General features: G+C 37.0%; 1 protein-coding gene across 10 annotated transcripts in view; it reads right to left on the reverse strand.

Annotated features, from left to right (window-relative positions):
* The window catches only part of CARMIL1 (capping protein regulator and myosin 1 linker 1), a 183,442-nt gene that overhangs the window by 70,233 nt on the left and 95,571 nt on the right, over positions 1-17,638 (reverse strand). For 7 of the 10 annotated variants that reach the window (XM_035316851.1, XM_035316846.1, XM_035316855.1 and 4 more), the window contains 7 exons: positions 14,571-14,657; positions 11,009-11,112; positions 8,923-9,000; positions 8,755-8,831; positions 7,746-7,850; positions 2,838-2,907; positions 591-602 (listed from right to left, as the gene is read on the reverse strand). In XM_035316851.1, coding sequence (XP_035172742.1) covers positions 591-602; positions 2,838-2,907; positions 7,746-7,850; positions 8,755-8,831; positions 8,923-9,000; positions 11,009-11,112; positions 14,571-14,657 — 533 coding nt within the window. The remainder of the gene's footprint in view (positions 1-590; positions 603-2,837; positions 2,908-7,745; positions 7,851-8,754; positions 8,832-8,922; positions 9,001-11,008; positions 11,113-14,570; positions 14,658-17,638) is intronic. The other 3 variants (XM_035316847.1, XM_035316850.1, XM_035316853.1) reach the window with 1 other exon arrangement.

A 17,638-nucleotide genomic window follows, 5' to 3' on the forward strand; every position in this document is an offset into this window, starting at 1 on the left:
ATTTATTTTAACAAAAATATTTTATAATATTTGTACTAACATTTCGGCTTTAGTTTCCATGACAGAAATTTTCATTTTTTAGATAATGAGGATTATCTGTCATCAAAAGGATTGTTTATTGGTATGGTAAAAAGTCTACACACAAAAAAAATTCCATATATACTTCAACTGTTTAAGTGGGCAACTTTTCAAGAGCAGCTTTCAATCTTGTAGTGATAACACAAAATAAAATACACAAACATTCATTGTGTGCACATGTTGATATCTATCTAATCCGAGGGTGTGATGGTAACTACTTGACTTTTAGGATCAGATTTTATTGCAATTGTATTAAAATCGTATATATAAAAGGAGAGATTAACTGAAGGGCTATATGCCAATGTGGACTGCAATATTGAAAACAAAACTCTGCAACATCTCCTATATGACACACTTATGAGTCTACAAACACAAACTTTGATTTGGAAACTGTAGAACGAGCCCTTCAACAGTTAAAAAAAAAGTGTGCTCAAAACTCTGAGGCATATGGGAAGGGGAAACAAATCTGTTTATTGATTTAAGAATTAAGGTAAAGCATGGAGGGTACTTACACAGTGACCAAGCTAAGGGAAGCAGGAGGGAAAAGAGTGACATACATCAGTGCTGAGCAGGTAGAAATAAAAATGTAATTTTCATAATAAAAAAATAATAATAATAATAAAAACAAACAAACAAGCAATATAAAATGATTAAGCTTGGAATTAGTATATCAGAAAATTATGGCAGCAAATTAAAAGTGGTGGGAGAGGGAAGGAACTGAGATTTATCCTTCCATAGTTGAGTGCAGCTTGCCTGGTGTAGGAAAGGAAGCAAAGCTGAAGCGCCAGCTTTCTAGCCTCCAGACTGCGTGTGCTTGCAGGAGCAGAAAGAAGTGCGGGCACCAGCTCCGAGCTTCCTACTGCTCTGCTCTGGGTGCAGATCACCCTGCCTGCCTCACAGCAGGGCAGGGAGAGGTGGAGCAGAGGCAGGAGGTGCTGGGCCGTGGAGAGTACTCCCAGCTCCCGGCACATCGATCCCTCTGCTGGTGGAAGAGTAATTTCTTCTTTCCAAAGCATGTGAGAATGGATAAAGCTCAGTGATGTGAAAAAAAAAATGTTGAGGGAAGGATCTAAGGAAGTGTTGGTGGCTTGGAGGGCCCAGCTACAGCCCGTCTCTCCTGTGCATTCCCAGTTTTCTTCCAGAAAAGGCTGCCTACACCTAGCAAGTGCTGAAGCAACCAAATCATGGAGGGGAATGCAAGATCTCAGGCTGGGTGTGATTCCTTCCTTTCTGCTACGGCAGTCAGCCACCACTGCTTTTGCTTTAGTGTCCAATGCAGCTGACGACTCCCCCGTAACCCATCCTGGGAGCTATTTAATCAATGGCACTCAGTACCAGGCCCAGCAGACAGGCTCAACCCTTCGCTCTCGTCAGCCCTGCTTGATTTACATGCTAATTTATACTCTCATTGCCTAAGTACGTGTTATTTATTTATTTATTTAAGGTTATGATTACAGGACTCCATGTTTATTACTTTAATTACTCCTCCCTTCTTCTTCCTCCCTCTGAAACATTATCATCCTTCTGATCTATTTGCTCAGAAGTCATAAGCATGAATACCTGACTTGAAAGCTTTTCTATTTGGAATTTATATGTGATGTTCTTCAAAGTAAAGCCATTTAAAAAAAAAAAAAAGTATAAAATATCAAAACAAACTATGAAATGCATTCACAATTATTTATTTATTTTTCCTTTGTAAGGAAATTAAGCACATTCCAAAAGCAATCAACCGTGAACCTAAGGGAAGGATTACTACATCTCACCATGTCCATGACATTTCGTGCTTTCTATTTAAAGGGAAACTATTGCATTTAAAAGGCACTGCCAGAAGGAGCTAATATAGAATTGATGGTCCTGGAAAGATCTGCCTAACAAGAGGCTTTCTTTGCAGCTTAAAAAGGAAACGGTGGCCACTCAGCTCTGGAAGGCAAGAGCTAGAACTTCATGTTGGTTTTGGTAAAAGTCCCCAGTTCTCCACGTAACTTTGCCTCACTACCTCCCAGGATCATGGATGATTTCTTGTTATAATCTGTAGCCATACAAGTATCATCCTGCAAGAGTGTGGACAACCCTGAGAAACAAAGTGCACAGCAAAGCACAGAGAAGCAAAAGGAAGCAAGATAAAGCAAATCAAGCTGCTGCTTCTTCTTCCTTTTTTTTTTTTCTTTTTTTTTTTAATTGAAAGTTGCAATATTTAAAGCCATTTGTACAATGCCTTTTAAATAAATGGCTTGCTTCAATCACCTCTTACGGAAGTTCCCTATTGGCCTGAATTGGTTAATTGATGACAAAAGCAGAGTTTCTCCCAAGATTTAAAAGTGAACCTGCAGAAGAGGGTTCATGCCTCCAGCACAGACGTTTTGAAGGAAGACATTCAAACCACAGACACACCTTCAGGGTATGCACCTTCCTGTGACCATATTCCAATCTGGGCACCTTGGAAAATCTTGCTGCGGGGTCCCCTAAAATCACAGCCCCAGAGGGCAGAAGCTGCCAAGCAGTGAACAACACTCTGGCTCGGAATCCACAATCGCTCCTGCATGGAGCATGTTGCCAGTGAGATGCTGCAGGTGCTCTGCCCTCCTTATTTATGGCATAGCAACACACAGCAGATCGCTTTACCACGACCACTCCTCTGATTTCTACCTTTCCCACAACTTCTGAGTGGAGAGGAAGAACGTCTAGCCCAGAGGATTACATGAGAACTCTAATTCCCCATCATTGCATCTTTTGAACGCATCCTGGTAAATAATCCTTACCTCACAGCTACTGAGATCTAAAGACACCTCCTTCAGATTGTGATTGCAAGCCAGGCCTAATAAAAGCGCTCTGAAAGAGATCAATATTAGAACCATTTTTTTAAAAAAGCAGCTTTACAACATCATCATCATCTAAGTAATCACAGGTTAACACACCTATTAATGCAAAGAACCATTTCAAAACAAAACCCCATCAGCTGAGCTGTCAATTGTTCAATGATAAAATAGTACAAACCTGCTGTGCCACACTATGAACACCCCAGCAGCATCATACACTGCAGGGATGCAATGCAAAGAAGCAAATTGTAAAACTAATTCTAGATCAACATTTAATAAGATTCATCTCAGATATGCTTCAACATATGCTTTAAAAGAACATCACAGGATTACAAAAGGAGTGTTCTGTTTACAACCATATTGAGTCTCTAATTTTCCAAAAAATGTGCTTTTAATAAATATAAGGTGCACTGCAGCCAGCCATTTCAGCCAGGCACAGTACCTATTAACACTCAAACACTGTATCATGTTGAAGTCTCCTTATCTGCACCCCTATAAATATTTACAGATTTCTAAATGATACTCCCAAAGAATGGTATCCTTTGTCCTTAGGCAGAATGGCAAACAAGTGTAGCCATGACCAATTAAAATCTTCATAAAATCACCTTTAAAGCCTTACAGAAATTTGTTTCCACATAGAAAAGTTAGCAATAATACTGTGTTCCTATTAATACTGTCAAACCAGCAAGCAAGACAGTACGTGTCTTAGAGAAAGAGCAAAAACAATCCGTGTATACCTTCTAGTGTTTTTAGAATAGGCGCTGCTTTGAATCAGTTGTTGAACAGAGAAACAGAAGGGCTTCCTCAAGCTTCATTTCAGCCTAACAGAATCCAAACTACCAATGCATGGATGTAAAGAAAAACAATCAATTTTGCTGAGCTGTTTTCCTGAACGCTTGCTACGTAAGCAGCGTGTAAAAGCTGCATTTAAAATGTCTGTCCCAGGAAGGTTTTTCATTTAAACCTATTTATATCTGTCCTGCAGGTATAAATGATGATCAGACCTTTTGCTGTTAACAAAAGAGAGTATCTTGTGCTTATTTACTTCCTAAGCTATTAAAATACAGACTTGAAGAAAAATGTGAAAGCTCTGCAACAGTTTTTACAACTTTTTAGATCATTCCCTATCTGTATGTCCTTCCTGGGCATGATTTTATGCAAAGTTAGTGTGACTGGTAACTTTGCAAGTAATTCCCTTAACATTTTGAGCGAGGGAGCTTAAAAAATGCAGTGCAACCATAAAAAATAAACAACAACAAAAATCTTTTTAAAAAAGAGACACACTGATGCTTCAAATATGCCTTCTTCAGAGGAAAAAAAAAAAAAAAAAAAAAGTATTTCCCACCCCCAACCTCTTGGCCTATAAATTCATCCTAAGAAAATCTCACAATTTCTCACTCTTTCTCCTGAAACAGCACCACCAAACAAAGGCACTGAAGGCAGACATATCTGTACTAAGTCACTAAGTTGAAATCACACACACAGCAATACTTGGGAAGGTCTCGTCAACTGTGGTGCATACAGAAGGCAAGAATTGGCCTTGTAATTACAATTTGGATGAGAAGCATATCAGCAACTTGTCTTGTTACAGCCCTGACAGATCAAAATAAAATTTCTGGCAACGTCAGGAAATGAAGAAAAATGCCAACATATATTAAAACAAGGAAAAGAGCATATAAACTACTTCATCTGCTTAAAAAAAAAAAAAAAAAAAAAAAAAAAGGAAAAATAAAAAGCTGTGATGGAATATAAACTATATTAACTATGTATAAGAACTAAAAGCAGCCTTTCTCCACCCACTAAATGGCATCCCAGCAGCACAGCTTTATTAGCAACCTTCTTCCCTGAGAGGCTTGTCTTATATTAATAGGCCCATCGCTTTACAAACAAGATCATCTCCCTCCCTGAGTGCACTGATTAACCAGTATCATTAAAATCACTGAGTCAGCAGATGTGACTAAATGCACTGAAACTCCACATCTAAAGGAAGTTGGTAAGAAAGGAATCAAATAACAAAATTAATCAAAGCTATTTGGCAATAAATTAACCAATTTATCCCCCAAAAGGGGAATCTGGGACTTGCTACGTCAGCTATCTCCATTTTTTTGGTTGTTGGTGGTATTTTTTTGTTTTGTTGTTGTTACTGTTGTTTTTTGTTTGTTTGTTTTTTACCTCCCAGAGGCAAGCTTCATATTGAATCCTTCACTCCCCTCTGACTTCTGATTCACGGACACAAAACAGGAACTTCTTTCTCAGAGGACAGTTATAAGGCCCAAGTTGTCAAATGCTTTTTGACATGCACTGATCAAAAATGCTAAAGAATTACTGTTATTACACCCTGTATTAGTTTTCCTTCTAGAAATCATCCTTCATCTGCTATGGCAGTCTTCGCAATGACAAATAAGTCGGTCTGAAAGCCAACGTTTCAATCTTCTTGTCTTTAACATACCCCATGATCTTGATTGTTCTGTAGAAGTTTTGTAGTTTCTTACAGTTTAGATGAAAAGGCTTAGCAGATGCCCCAGGTTATGGCACATCCTCAGTCCCTTTAACACCAAATTAACTTCAAAAGCATGCTTCTGAAATGTATTAGTCAAGCCATACAGGGTTGCTTTAAGAGGGAAAGCAAGGTGTACTGCAGATCATATTTCTCTGCAGTGTTGAGAGATACACTCAGCTTAGACTGAAGAAATGTTCAGGTCAGAGAAAAAGCACATCGAGGAAAGTACCAAGCAACATTAACAGCTCCCTGTTAATCCCTGGGCAGTGATGAACGTTGCCGTCAGGGCAAAACAAATGAAGCTCATGCCGAATTGCCAGCCAATTGAGTGTGGATGGATATTCTGGGGGATACTCTGAGACCATCTGTGTCTAGGTGGATTTTGCACAGATGCTCCTTCCTGGAGCTGTCTGTGCTAGTGATGCTGGTTACTGTTCTCAGCTCACTCTATGCTACTTACTACTTTCTCTTTATTTCTACCAACAGCACTCATGCGAGTAAGTCCCTCTAACCCAATTCAGTCAACTTGAACCAAATTAGCTTAAATATTATCAACAGAGTAGCTTCTTGCTGAAAAGGGCTAGGAAAGTCTCATATTTGCTGCACAATTGGCAGATCAAGTATTCGGGATATATTCACGCAAGACCTTCCATGAGCACAGATACCTGCCAAAACTCCTCCCACCACAGGAGATACTCAACATGCCAAGGAGTAAAGCTAAATTTGAACCCTAGAGATTGGAACTTCTCACCTTTCCTGGCCTCTCTAGATATATTCCATGTCTCACAGCATTCTTTTTTTTTCCTGTACTACTGGTAAGATTGACCTATGTATCAGTCATGTACAGCCTCTGTTCTTCTAGCTTCATTAAACATAGTTCCCTGCTGCCCTCCACCACAGAATCAATATCCTTAAGTTAATCAGAATTAACCAATGTATCTATGAATAATCGTTTTTCTGTGACCATCAGACCATCAATACTATACCTTCCTAATCTTAGCAAAGACTAAGCAAGCAAGACTGCAACCAAGAGCATCATACAGAACACTGAAAGATCAGAGCTACAAATACTAGGCTCCTGCAGTAGAATATGGACTTCATTCCATCTTACTTTGCATCATATTGTGCTGTTCCTATCCAGTGTCAGATTGTGTAAGAAAAGACATTCCAAAACAACGCATGCTATTATTTTGCATGTGGTACTTGTCACTTTTCATCCCTTAGCTTCCCCCAGACTTTACTGAAAGTTTTCCATCTAGTATTCACCAACTCCCTCGTCTCTGATTTTACCAACAACTCCCATTCATTAGCTAGCTACTTCCTGGCTGAGTTATTGCTGACATCCCTTCCCTGTTCTTCCTCAGGAAGCAGGCTCTTAGCCACACAGATATACAGATACACACACAGACACGTAGGTATATGCATGTATATGCTTATTGATGTCCAGCTTAGGATGCTAGAGGTGTGTTCCCAGGAATGGTTAGGGAACATGTCTAGATTTCTACTGTAGAAACCAAAAATGGTTATATATGTTTAAATACATAGTAGCTAACAAGTTGAACCTTTGGGAAAGGTTCTTTCTTTAATTCAGCCCCCAAACCACACAGATTCTGCCAAAATCACAGAATGACCTACTGAGATTAGACCTATCTAGGCTGATCTTGATTTTAAAACACACTTTTAAATTCTAGGTCTGGAAAGTTCACCACAGTTCAAAACTGCACACATTGCTACACAATTTCCCTCACCCACATTTCTCTGTAAGAATTCCTCTCCATCATTAGGTGGGATCAATGGAACTGCCCAATCCACATAAACAGAACCTGTTATCTGCTGGATGGGTGACATACAGAAAAGAGAAGCACTCCTAGAAGTTGCTGCTATCATCTCTCCTACTCAAAGAAGGGCATAGATCTGTGCAATAAGTCTCTCCTCTCAAGCATTGCAACAGCTTCATTTGAGCAATGGTTGTTGCAATACTGCAGCCCCAAAAGAAGGGCACTCACACAAGTACATAAACCCATTTAACTGTGAAGCAAACAGTTTTGTTTGTAAGCCACAAAGTAGGAAATATATCACAAAAAAAGTTGATGGAAACAAAACAGCTGTGACATTCACACAGAACAAAATACGATTAATAGCCTTAACTGTGAGATGGAAAAAACATTTCTTAACTGTGTGATCATTATGAAACTCACTCTTGGAATATCAATAATGTACAAATGGAAAAATAATGCAAATAAAGTATTTTCCTCTTACATTTTAAATTATATTTTCAATATAAAGCACTCATGTAATAACAATGTGAACTAGGTTTTAGGCAACGGAAGAAGATGAAATTAAATTCTTACTTTAGAGGCTCAGGAGGGAGTTTTGTTCCTGACAGATTAATCTGCATCAAAGCAAGTGAGCTGCTGAAAAACTGTTTGAAGGAGGGAGGAACTTCTTTTCCTTTTCTGAAAGTAAATAAATAAATTAAGAAGTAGTATCTAGATATTCCTCATTCCAATAAATAGTGAATGCAAGCTGTCAGAATTTTAACTATCTTTTACGTGTTTCATTTGCTGTACCTTCAACAACTCTGTAACCAATGGCTCTCGGTTAACTTGGAAATGCAATGCCATCAAAATGTTGATTCAACAAATAATCCTCAACTGTGCTGCTGCTCGAAAGAAATTACTATCTAGCTTATGTTTGGTGAACAACAAGAAATGATCATTTAGACCTGATTAACAGCGAACGTACTTATATCTAACGAGCAAAAGATCAAACAATGTTACAAAAACACTGACATATCCTTTTCACCACTATAAACAATTACTTAACAATGTAGTAGCTTACCCTCAACTAGTTGTCACCTCCAATATGGACTCAAGCCACTGATTGGAAGAAAAAGGGAAGCTAATATTACTATGTCCTATGATGCAAGTACTCTACAAAGTCAGTGTTCAGTCTCAAAGACTTTCAGAGGTACTTCCTCTCCAAAAAAGAACAAAGAAGGAAGGAAAAAAATACCATTTTTAACCGTCACCAAATCATGAAAAATAAGTACTTTAAAAAACAAACTTAAAGAGGAGTCAAGACAGACTTCAAAGCCTGATATTACCACAAAAGATGTATATAGATGTTCTGCTGCATCAGGATCACAAAAAAACATATTAGACACGTAGCTTATTTTACAGCTCTCTGAAAAAAAGTGGAAAGTGAAAGAATCTTTTGCTTGGAATAAATAATACCTCTTTTGTAGAGGCCTTTTATAAAGTGTTGTGTTTCTTCTTAAAAAGAAAGGTGCAGCACAAAGCCAAGAAATTATAAAGCAAAATACAGGAGAAGTTGAGAGAAATGACATTCAAACCGTACCTGTGAGAAAAAAGCGTCCTAGAGAGGCTAAGGACAGCTAGATGCTGAAGACATCCACGAAGGAGGGCTCCACACACCTGGTTGAAAATAAGGAAGATGGATTTTTCTAAGGACAGAAGGTGGGTAACGTTTCCTTGGTATTTGAATCTCCACAAAAAACAGCATTACCATATCTAGAGCACACTCCGTGTTGGATAAATCCAGATGGACAAGGGCATTTGGTTGGGCCAAAAAATTGTACAGGCTCTACAATTAATGGAGACAAAAAAAATAAAGATTACTGGATCACTACTTTTCAAATACATTTTAGGCTTTTCTTATAAAATTGCACTACAGGAGTTGTGTCTGAAACTTCTTTGCACCCAATCACTAAAACCTGTTTTACTTTTGAAGGCTATAATTTTTTAGGAAGAACAGGAAAAAACAGTGTCCGGACCACATCTGCCAAACAGTAACCTTGATGTACCTAATGTGAGTTACCTTGCAATACACTTTCACAGGAAATGATAATTCATTTAGTTATAAATACCTTGGAATGTCACTCAGATTGCCATTACACTTCAGAAGGGCTAATTGGTTTGAAAGTTTACGCTAGACCTTTTAAGCATGAGGGAAGCAACTAATTTGCGTCTGAAGACTATGGATAATTCTTCGTATCAGTGGTGCATTCGAAGTTTAAGGCAAAATACAGAACAAGTAACCTAATAATACACTTAATATCACTGAATTAAGTACTACATAGACTATGTCATGAAAACGTTAGTGTACGTAAATGTTCTTACTATATGCTGCTTTACTGTGTTTATTTGTTAGTCTCTCAGAACAATGCAGAAAGAAAAAAGGTACGACCTAATTCACAGAAACATGGAACACTCAACGCCACATGACATCCAGCCAAACAGAGAATGTTCAACATTTCTAAAATAGAGTCATCTTTCAAAAATTAGGTCATTTCACCTATATACCTAACTATGCAAGAAAGGTCCCTACTCTAAAAATCCCTGTGCTTCGCTAGGGTTTACTTTAAATGCCAAATAACGGGATTTCTTTGCTCCTGTTAGGAAACTGCTCCACAGATTAAAAGATCTCAGTATTAAGAATCTTTTTCTTTGAATCAACTCTCTCTCTTTCTGACAGACTAAGAAAAGACGTATTGTATTTATGCTCCTTAAAATATTGTAGGTAAACATCAGATATCTTTAGCCATTCCCTATAAAAGTTGTGCATGTTCTTCTCTCTTTGAGAATAATTCATTGTGTGTGTCATTTAACTATGTGCTACCTTTTAAATCCTCTTTTCCTGCTGAAACTTTCATCTCATGTCTGAAAAGACTAGTTCTTTGAATGTGCTGATGAATCTGAAACTAGTAAGATTTGTGAAGAAAAGTCACACAAAAGTCATAGGCAGATAAAGTCTAAGGACTTTAAATGATCAGATTGGATGCCTCCAGTGTTGCATATTTTAGATGCTTCACACTTAAAGAACTCAAAAACTGACAGTTACATTCACACAACTGTTGATGTAAGAGAGAAGTATGGATGTCAAAAATATGACTATCACATACCAAAAAAGTATGTGACAGTCAAAAAACAAATATATACAAATTGAGAACTCAAGTGTTTTTTTTTGTTTGTTTGTTTGGTTGTTTTTTTTTACACAGAAAATAGAGCTGCACCTCAATGGCAACTGAACTAAACAACAGAATTCCAGAAATAATTACGTTTGTTCAAACAATCATGAGTTTCAATAGCATGTGTCAAGGAGATGCACAGGTTTATTTATACAGACAAAAATAGTCAAAACCAAAAATGAATCAAGTCTTTCCAAGTCAAAAGAATTCAATTAATTTTAAACTTACAATTAAAAAAAATGTAATATATGTCACTAGAAAGAAGATGAGTCTTTTTAATAGAACTCCGAGAGCATGCTAAGTCGACTGAAACAAGCAACTCACAGTTTTCTCATTTATCAGTAAAAGCCAAGGACTAAAAGCATGAATGGTTTATGTGGATCTGTTTAGTTGTGTGGGGCAACTAAACAGTGGATCTGTGGATCAGTGCATCTGTGGTTCTGCTTACTTGCATTAAGCTTCTGAGTACATACTGAAAAACAGAGATCAAAATATTGTTTTCTATCCCTAATAAAACTGTACTGAAATAAAGGCAAAAGAGAATCTAAATAAAATGGCTTTGCCCTTCTAATAATAAATTAAAACATCCTTTCATTAATTCACAAATAAAAAGCACGTGCTTACTGAGAGATCATCCCCACGGAGAGCGTTCCCTGAGAGGTCAAGATAGACGAGCGTGTTTGCTATCAGTGAGTTGGCACTCAGTGACTGGGAAAGGCTATTCACCCCTGAAAAACAAAACAAAACAAAACAAACAAACAAACAACAACTCAGTATCCAACTTCTCCAATGCCATATCCTGCAAGAGCACAGTTTCAGTGAACACGGTCATACATAAATGTTTAATGACCTCCTGTTGCCACCACTATACTGCAGCAGAGGAGGACAGATCACCTGGGAGATACAAGACTTTTCTTTGTCACAGAAAACCTGGTTTTGCGTGGGCCGTGTTTCATCAGCTGCTCCTGAAACTGAGTGCTCTCTGTGCCTCTGATAAAACAGGTCACAGTGTGTTAGAGGTCCTGGATCCACGGAAGAAATATTTTTGCCATGTCTACAGTGGCTTTAACGGTGCAACCGTATCTTGAAACAGGTTTTTAAAACAGAATTTACATCATAATGGTAAGGCAATGTCCTCTCTCAAAAAATAACATTTAGATAAAAGTATCTGTGGAAGCAGATTAAAGTATCTGTGGAAGCCCAAGTACATTAACAATTATAATTTGCCAGAACTTCAAAAGCAACTGACAAGACCTAGAAGTTAAAAATATTTCAATTATGTATTTGCCTGTAATTTCAGAAAAACAGTTAGCTAATTAAAATATCAAGAGATGCATTAAGAATCACTTCCTGTTGAGGAAAAATACATATTTTTCACATTAAAAATAAAAAGCTCACTTTGGGGACAAACCAGTCAGGGCTCTCTTTCCCCCCAAGTCCTCCAACTTTTCCAAATACAAATTAGGATGTGACTATTTCCAGCAAATCTAACTTTCATCTGAGGGCTCTGTAGCTTATTACCAAGTTCTTAATTTATTGTATAAGCTTATTGCTGCCTTTCAAGTGCTACATGTGTGTACTTGTTACATAAGTATCACTCTGTTCTTTAGCAAATGAATTGATTTTCTCTTAAGTGCCTAGCCCAAACAATGAAGCAGGTAGGTGTTTTGATCTACTATGCCTTAAAGTGCAACTTCTCAAAGCTCCTGATCAGTAAAAGTGAACTGGCATTCAACAGATGGAGCATTTCCACTCTTCACTTAAAAGCTATTATGAAATGGATTTACCAGCATGTGGGGGAAGCAGCTAGCAAGTCACTAGAAACCAAAACACCTCCCCAGTCAGTGCTCTAGTTTTCCAAGCTTCCAAATATTAAGAAAGACTCCCATGCTAGTAGTGTGGCTGTTAGTTTCAGGAGATTTTTTGATACTGAAAAGAACTGCAGCACAACGACATCTTTGCCAAGTCGTGACACTTTTCTGTTCGGTGTAATTTTTCTTTTATCTTAACATTATATTGCTGAATCTGTACCCTATCCATAAAGGTAAACAGCAAATGAAAACTTTTTGAAACTTTCAAAGATCTAATTGGTCTATTTAACCTCTAGAGCTTCTTGCTCTGGATCTACTTCAGTGAGTCTTCTCAACAGCATGTATAATCAACAAGTAGAAATGAATGTAACATGCTATGAACAGTTCAGCATATACTATTGAAATACAATTCTGAGAATTCAGGAATTGTCACTGACTGGGGACAAAGAACAGCTATCAAACAATCCATACTGTTTATGCTTGTTTCATGTTTAAAAAGAGCCAACTGTCCCAAATCAGCCACATCTTTGAAGGCTTAGTCCAAATGATGTGAATGAGGGATTAGTTTAATTAGCCTTTGGCTCGGGTTCAGAAAATCCAGCCCTGTCTTTGAATGAGTATACTAAAATTTTCTATTTAACCAGAACCTTCAAATCAATAAACTTTTGTTTGAATTTCACCTACCTCATTCTATACTTTGACAGTAATCTCACTTTCATTTGCAGACAATCTATCATGCTCTTTTACTGCTCTCAGGAGGCTCAGAGTGTTAATAGCTCTTAGGAACCTTGAGATACAATATTTGAAGAAAGATCAGCTGGGAAGTTGGCATCTGAACTTCCCTTCTCCATCTTAGCAACTTATCTTGAAATAAGGTCAAAACCAGTTAGGAATTGTACAGAACTTCTGAAATTAAAAAGCTAAAAAATAATAATAATAAAAAAGTGGTGGTGGTGTGGGCACCTCTCTGGAGGTGAAAGCATGCTGTAAAAAAAATCCATGTACCTTAGAGTCTACTGAATCCAAGGTCAGTAAAGAACCTCCCTAAACAATGTCACTGTCTCCTCTATAGCCAGGCGTCCCCCAGCCAAAAATAAATAAATAAATAAAAGAACAAGCAAACAAATCACCTCAGTATTACAAGTTCAAAAGTAGCCTTCCAAGTTACAAACCAATTCATTACCGTCTTCTTAAGTTGAAGGAAAACTGGCTAAGATAGACAGCTTTGAAGACAAGCAAAGAGGTGAATCTGACATTTTTCAGGTTCTTCTATAACAATTCCAGTTTTAAGACATCACCTACACTTTTTTAAATGGAATTTTGAGGAGCTCCCATGGAGCAATAGTGACCTGTTGCACTCTGGACAATAGATAGTTAGGGGTTAGGATGGAGTATGCAGTCTGGACTAGAATTCTTATAAGGTCAGCAGCAGAGAAGCTGGAATATATTTTCAGCTTTTGTTTAAAGGTTGTCTTTAAAAAGATCATTAAAAAATCTTCCAAATTCTTTTTATAACTTCAAAATTCATTTTTACTGACAAGAATTTTGTTGATTAACTTCATCAAGCTGGCATTTGCTCTTAATAAAGGCAATGCAGCTAGAGGGTTCTCTTGACTCAACATTCAAAAGCACTTGCTGAAATCATTCAGATCACACGAAGAAGAAAACAGGCTGAATGAACACACCAGAAATGCGTGACTATCTGTCAAATTCATGACCATCTACTCTCAAGAGTACATGTAAGGTTAGTCAAGATTCTTAATCAGTTGCTTGTCACCAAAAAAAAATGGAACTAGCAGTAGAATAAAAAACACAAGAGTTGAATAAATTCTTTTTAATGAAAATGATGAGTAAGTTCACTTTAAAAATATATGCATATTTCAACCACTATATCAAGTCAGAAACATGCAAATTACAAAACAGAAGTCTCTACTCAGAGCAAGTCACTTAACAGGCATTGTCACAACACTTGATTTCATGAAGTAGTCAAATGAAGCAATCACACGAAACACGTTTGAGTAGTTTTCCGAACGCTATTTGGAAAATTCCCTGCACATTTTTGCTTCAGACATCTTCCGAAGCATAAAAGAAACATACAATTTATTCCGATTCTAAATTAAATATTTCTTTATGGTACAGGTTCAAGCTTGTATCTAGGGCAAGCAGGACGTTTTTTTTCAAAGCACTGGATGGGATAAAATACTGAACCCACAGCTTAGCAACCTAGAATGGTAACAAAGCAGCTGCACTGTTTAGAATATACACATATAAAGTAATCCATTCTGTAATTGACTTAATCTTGTAACAAAAGGTATTATTAAGATGAAAGCCTGAAACTTTTACATCAGAAAAACAGGCATATTTGTAAAGCATACCTTTAGGTGACAAAGAGGTTTTAGATAAATTTAAATGTTTCAGTCCCTTTGGAAGTTTGGCAAACTGGATGCTTAAAGATGATACACCTGTCGGGGAATAAAGAGAAAGCAGAATTTTTCAGGATGTTTTCAATTCAACCATGTGATCTCAGATTTTCCCAGCCCTTCCTTGTTCAAAAACACAGATATGCACCACGCAGCTGAAATAGCCCTGTGGAAGAGTATGCACTCCACATAAAAGAAACTATGATACAGGTACAGTGGCTGTGGACTTGACCTGAAAACCTGAAACCTTCACCAAGTTATAATGTCTGTTTATCTCACTTCATTACAGCAGTTTGTAGGTTACCAGCCAGTACACTGACTTGGAAACATTACAGTTGTTTGGGATCAAAAACAGTAAAAATTCATTAGGATGCTGACTACTTCAGCATAAATCCAACATCTCTTTTCATGTCTTTCAGTAAAGCCCCTTCTCAGTATATCCAAGTTCCACAGTCCATAAATATAATCCTGAGTTTAAGAAAAGGACTGAAATTTTTATTAAGAAAGCACATCCTAAATAACAATTGAATCACTTTATGAAATATTTATTATAGGATTAAATCAACATAGAAACTCAAGTCTTAACCTGAGTGTGAAATATAGTCCTCTATTGCAAATCACTTGGGAAGAAAAGGGGAAAGAGAAGCAAGTAAAGCCTTTTACTTGCTCCAAACACAATTTAATAAAAAAAGTTGATACCCTTCTCCACATAAGCAGACATTAAACAGGCTGGTGGTATGTCCATACACATTTACTCTGCTTTTATCACCTTCTACTATCAATAATGAAAGAGAACGTATATGTATTGCTGACGTGATTTTTTTTGTTGCAGGGTTGTTGTTTTTTTTTAACCTTCTGTGTAAAAGCGTATTTTACATGCTGGTCAGAGGTGCATCTTCTATGCAGCTTAAAACAACACGCTGTATTTTATTCCTATTGCCAAAACATTAGACTGATGGCATCTGGACATTATTTACTGTAAAACACAACGGTAACAACGCCTTTAACTTTCTGCAAGAATGCATCAAGTCATATTAACAGGATTTGCGTTCCTAGCTCCCCTACTTCTATAAATAAATAAATAAATCTTATTATCTCCTCTGAAGGAGGATCAATCTATCTATTAAGACAGACTCAGAATTTAAATTCTGTGATGGGCTGTTCACTCGTTCAGCTGCTTTAGTCACAATCCATAGTTTCAAACTCAAGGTAGAGTTCTGCTGGCAAAAGAGGAGAAAAAGGAGTACAAAGAGAATCACTAAGGATATCATAAGTGTAATTTTTGTTACACAGCGTTTTGGTAAGAGGTGCAGCAAGTAATTTTACCTCTCCATCTTTACATTTGGCAAACAACCTACATATTTCTTATCACTCCAGCCAAGCTGAACAATTTTAACATCTTACCAGCACTGGGGAAGAAGTATCTGCTAAGTTTTACAATACAGGAATAAGGTGCAGAAAAGATAAAGTCTGGTAACTCAGGCCCTAGGATGCTCTTGAAGCAAACCATTTGTAGTAACCTCCTAACAGAGCTGAGCTCTAATAGCAGAAGTAGACTTCAACACATCCAACCACATAGATTTGGTTTTGAATATTTCCAAACTTCAGCTTGTTTTTGTATTATTTTTCAGGAAATAAGATCCTAGTAAAGTCAAAAGCAAAGCTCCAACACTTCAGCATGACTAGATTTTAAAGACAAGATTAGTAACAAACTTTCCAGGTGTTAGCCTCACAAAAACTATCAGTATTGTTAAGGGAAGCTAATCACAAATTAAAAGGCTGATCTCAGTGCAAAGCCATATCTTGTAAGCACTGCTTTATATTTCAAGTGAAGCTAGATCCTACATCTGAGTTAAAAAGAACACACTTCTCATGCTATTGGAACACAGACAGCTGCATTAATATAATAACGTCTTTACTTTTTGGTACTCAATAACATACAAACAGCTTAGTGGTTTGTGTTTGTTGTTTTTTTTTTCTTTGTCTAAGCAAGGGACAAGGACAGATTCTTCTCCATTATTCACACAGATCGGCGTCGTTTCCCTCATAACTACAAAATAATCTGGTTGTACTCCTAGAGCCCGAAGAGTTGACTTTTCCGGAGATATTTTCTAAAATCAGTTTGCTCACATAAATTCTCATTTTGCAAGCTTTTACCTGTGAAATGATCGCTGCCCCTTCGGCTTAATAAAGTTAAATCTAATTTGTACTCAGTGAATATCAGATCACAGGACATGAAGATCCTTCTTAAACTAGAAAACTGTAATATTTGCACATTGCAATTATAGTTAATTTCCTTTTAAGTACCCATATAACTTGGCTAATTCTCTAACTAAAAGGTCAAACCGTAATTGGATATGATAGAAGAGACTGGGATAATGATAAATTTCTACTAATTTCTCCAAGCTGTACCTTCTGGATTTTTTTTTTTAATTTTGTATGTGGCTACTCCAAAATTGCTTGAATAAATAGCTTTGCTGCAAAGAAAATACCCACACTGATATTCCCTAAAAAAAAATCCCTGCATTGTAGAATAGCTACCGAATGCTCTGGTCATTTGTTTTGCTTCAAGATTTAAAACAAATGAACAAAACAAAACAAAAAAGACATCAGAAAACCAACAAACAACAAAAATCTCGCCATCAAACCTAGTTCTTTTTAAAAGAAACCTTTCAAAAAACACAACCTAAATACACTTCTCTCAAAGTAGAATCAACAATATGACAGCCTTTTTTCCAACTTGCAAGAGAAAATATTGAATAATGCAGTTAGGCCTGCAGCACACTGCAGTAATAATGTTCTGCAGCAAAGCATTGGCTCTCACATGATGCGGAGTTCTCAGGAACCAGGCAAGGGATAGTTGGAAGAGTTTGGCAATTCACGTGAACAATTTTAAATGAAAAACTAAACTACTCTGAATATATTAGAAGCAAAAGTATTTTAATACTTGTTTCTGGTCAAAAGGAGAAGAGATAAAAAGAGGGAAAGGAAAAATACTCTTTGCGTCTTTTTTCCCCTCACTG

Source organism: Oxyura jamaicensis, chromosome 2 (genome assembly GCF_011077185.1).
Source record: "Oxyura jamaicensis isolate SHBP4307 breed ruddy duck chromosome 2, BPBGC_Ojam_1.0, whole genome shotgun sequence".
Lineage (NCBI taxonomy): Eukaryota > Metazoa > Chordata > Aves > Anseriformes > Anatidae > Oxyura > Oxyura jamaicensis.